General features: G+C 28.3%; 1 protein-coding gene across 4 annotated transcripts; it reads left to right on the forward strand.

Moving 5' to 3' along the window:
* The first annotated feature begins 398 nt into the window (after positions 1-398).
* Positions 399-3,356, forward strand: LOC122859520 (post-GPI attachment to proteins factor 2-like). 4 transcript variants are annotated; one of them, XM_044163151.1, is made up of 5 exons: positions 399-779; positions 1,073-1,392; positions 1,510-1,777; positions 1,867-2,064; positions 2,146-3,356. In XM_044163151.1, exons 2-5 carry the CDS (start codon positions 1,189-1,191, stop codon positions 2,277-2,279), a joined length of 804 nt encoding a protein of 267 aa, XP_044019086.1. In that variant the 5' UTR covers positions 399-779; positions 1,073-1,188; the 3' UTR covers positions 2,280-3,356. The 4 variants fall into 4 exon arrangements, with proteins under 4 accessions (XP_044019086.1, XP_044019085.1, XP_044019087.1 ...); XM_044163150.1 differs by having other exon boundaries at positions 399-542; positions 2,146-3,350; XM_044163152.1 differs by having other exon boundaries at positions 399-785; positions 2,146-3,349.
* The last annotated feature ends 681 nt before the right edge of the window (positions 3,357-4,037 follow it).

Consider the following 4,037-nt stretch of genomic DNA (forward strand, 5'->3'; position numbering starts at 1 on the left):
GTTCAATGTTTATATCAAACTGAAATAAATAAAAAACTGACTTGTTGTGATTGTTTGTTATTGTCACATAGGTCGTACTACACACTATCGTAAACTGTAAAGCCTGGAATATTGCATAGAGAATTTTATCACTTTTGTCGTTGTTTCTGTTTCTAGTTTTCAGTCGGTATTAGAGAGCGAAATTGCAAAACGAAAAAAAATTTTTTATTAAAGGAATGCACCCATTGGTGCTGTTCTCTATTCTGCATGATCGTAATATTGCCACTCCGCAGTCCAATTCACAGGGCAAATTTTTTACAATTTAGGGCTTTTTTTTGCCGGTGATGGCACTTGTCAAATTTTTTTTATATAGATTTCACATACAAAAGCTCTACAAGCGCCGCCAGTAGAGGAAAAAAGCCCTAAATTGTAATGCCCTGTGAATTGGACTGTTGCCTTGCTCTGCCTCACGATATCGAAGTATCGAACTTGGGTCTTGGCACATCAGTGCCTATGTTTGAGTTGCAGCTAATTTAGTAATTTAATTTAATCTTGTAGTTACGGTACGTTTTTCAGGTACTCAGTGGTTGAAAAAATCAATTGTACAACTTTCTTAATTTTTACGAAGTCGCTAAATTCTAGTTCTTAATTAATTTTTGTTTCAATATACCTAAAGCGATTATTGTTGAGTGCATGTTATATTCAACTTGTTCGTGGTTCCATTCAAACCGTGGACAGTGTTATCGTTGAAGCCTTTTTTGTGAAAAAAAATTTTAGAGCAGTCATTTTGCTGTGCCTGTGTAATGGTTCCACGATTAAACTAATTTTTTTTTATATTTAAAATAAAAAAGAAATATGAATTTTTTATTTATCAATTTTATCGCTAAAATTTTCTTTTTTGCATTGGTATTTTGCCACATGAAAATTCTTATTTTTCTATTCATAGAAAAAAAATTATACCTACTGTGAAATGAATATAATTTGAATAAACTGAATTTTATGATTTTTTTAAAAACATTTGAATATAAAAGACTCATATCTTACATTTGAAATTAATTATTCTCTAATTAAGTATAAAAATAACTATTTTTAGATACTATGTGCCTGGAATCAACATGATGAGTAAAAACTTTTTAGAATATAAAAAAAAAACTAGATGATTATTCTGATTTAAAAGCTAGAGATGTTGGATCAATATAAACTTGCTTAATGTCAAACGTTGATGAATCTGAAAACATTAAAAAGATGGAGAGTATTAATAATGGTCATACCGAGAAAAGTTCTGTTCATTTGGCTATATCATTCAGAAAATTGTGCATTGCCACAGCCACATTGCCACTAATCACTTTATTGATTTGTTTCGTAACTGCATATATCTTCCAACAAGATGAAATTCATGAAACTCATTGTCGAGTAAGTTGACTTATAAATCGACAAAAAAATCTAAATGAAGTAGAAATTAATAAGTAGTATATATATATATATATGTTAAGTAATACTACTTACGCTTTATATTGTAATTTTTCGAAGGTTTACAATGTTCTTCCATCGATATCAGCCATAACTGGTGTATCACCGCAAAGATATTTATGGCGTGTGAGTATTGCTTTACATATTGGGCCACGACTGATCATAACAACAGTTTACTACTCCTATTATCGTAAAATTTTACACACACTTGAGCATCTTCAAACAAAAATTATTGGTTCGAGATTATTAAATCTTTGTCTTTGGCTAAATATTACTGAAATAACAGCATTGTGTGGTGTAACATACATTTCCAACAAAGAAAATTACTGTAAGTTATTATCTCGTAGTGGAATATACAATGTTCTTGATAAAAAAACTACTTGACTCGGTTAATGATAATGTTATTTTTATTTTTAGATGCACATGAGAAGATTTTTATTATGTTTATGGTCAGTTCATTGACATATATGCTTGCAGCAGTTAAATTGAGTCGATTATTAACTCCAAGCGCACAAAGTCTTCATTACAAAGAAAAACTTTTCGCAACAAGTTTAGTTAGTACAATTGGTCTAATTATTTTCTTTTTAAAGCATAGATTGCTTTGCCATGATTTAGGTAAAATGATTGTATCTATTTAATGTTTTCTCAATTACTTTTTAATATTATACTTAAAATTTTTTTATTTTATATTTACAGCATTTAGTTGGTTTTCATTATGTGAATATGTAATTGCATCAGCAAACATGGGATTCCATGTGACAGTTATACTCGATTTTCCAAAAGAACTACTTGTTGTCGGACATGGTATACCTGCAGTAAAAGTAGATTAATATTTATTGATAATAGCTAAAAAAAAAAATATTTATTTCGTTATCTTCTTGAAGTGCCTATGATTTTGTGTCGTTTGTCAATGATATATTGATTTAAATTGTAAAATTCAAATTTAGATTCTTTTAAATTCGTAAAAAAAAAACAGTTCATAAAAATTACAGAAAAATTTTTATGTAACCGGTTTATGCATTTGTCAAATAATGTAAAACATAATAAAATATTTTAGTGATTGCATTTATTATTATACTGTAACAAATGGGAACTTTGTTTTTTATCATCAGTTTAAGAATCAAGAAATATATGTATAGCTTGCTTCTAGCCAGTTTTCTTTTCGTATAGTGGTAAAGATCTAGTCGAATCACTTATTCAGTCTAGTCAAAAATTACTAAAGTTCCAGTAAATTTGTCTTCTTGTTACATGATGTTGATACAATATTATCATATCTTAAAATTATTAGGCAAAAGTAATAATAATAACCATAATAAGATACAATTAGTTATAAAATAGAAAGGTTAAATAATGTAAGTTTTTGTGAAAAAAAATTGAATAGCGTACTCTTGTTTATATTCTAATGAAGATTGATTCGAGCGATAATCATGGATTAAGCAAAAGTGTTATTTCATGCCAACAACAGTTTTTCTGAGAAAATAGATATGCAATCAAAGTTTTTTCAAAATTATTCAGAAAACATTTGACTTAAAAAATGGCTCAAAAAGTTTACGTATAGGTCTGTGTTTTCTTATGAAATGAATTTGAACTTTATTAAAATATAAATCGTAATTTCACAGTGTTTGATTTCTCTTGAAGAGAATTTGAATTCTATCTTTTTCAAACTCACATATTTGAGAAAGTAAGACAGCATTGGTTAATTTATCGCACTTCACTCATTTTTACCGACAGAACCGGAAATTTCTTCGGATTTTTCTCATAAAAAGGAAAAACTTTGCAATATTTTTTTCTTGGTTAATAAAAAAAAATTATAACCAATTATAAAACATAAAAAAATGTAATCCATGAAAAATTATAAATGTATTGACCTTGCCAAAAAATAAAAAAAATAAAAATATAGCTCTCTTGTGCTTTTTTCTTTATCTTTAAGGTTGATTCTGGAAAACTGAAATCGCAACAGATTTTTTTTTTTTATATCTTATGTTTAAATGAAATAATTATCTACATTGTCAATGTTTTTCAATTTTTTTTTGTGTGGTTTTTTTGAGATATTTACTGTCAAAGTTGACAACTTTAACACGCAAGGTATAGGCGGTACCTCATATTTTTATTAATAACTTTTTCAAAACGCAACAGAAAACGTTAAATTTCTATTATATAGTTTGTAGTGCTAGCAAAGACAAATTTTTTGATATAAATTTTTAGTTTATCGTCTGTTGCGTTTAAAAAATAAATAACTGTGTTTCCCCTCCAAATGAGTTGTGAGCGGGCTCTCTGATTGGGCACATGTATCGACCTATATTTTTCGTTAGTTAGTAACTATATTCTATGTTGCTAGGGACAGTAGGAATAATGTGTGAGTTTCTAAAGCGTAGTAGGGGTAGTGCGTTTTTTAGTTCCCCTCCAAATTCGTTGTGAGCACACTCTCTGCCTGGGCACTTGTAACGAAATATACTATTTTAATATTACTATTGCCATCGCTAGCCTATGATAAATGTACATACTATTATATGAATAATAATTTTTAAGGGATTACCTCGGCCAGTCACTAAATATTAGAATGCTTTGAAATTTTTACAGTAGATTCT

Source organism: Aphidius gifuensis, linkage group LG6 (genome assembly GCF_014905175.1).
Source record: "Aphidius gifuensis isolate YNYX2018 linkage group LG6, ASM1490517v1, whole genome shotgun sequence".
In the NCBI taxonomy this organism is placed as follows: Eukaryota; Metazoa; Arthropoda; class Insecta; order Hymenoptera; family Braconidae; genus Aphidius; species Aphidius gifuensis.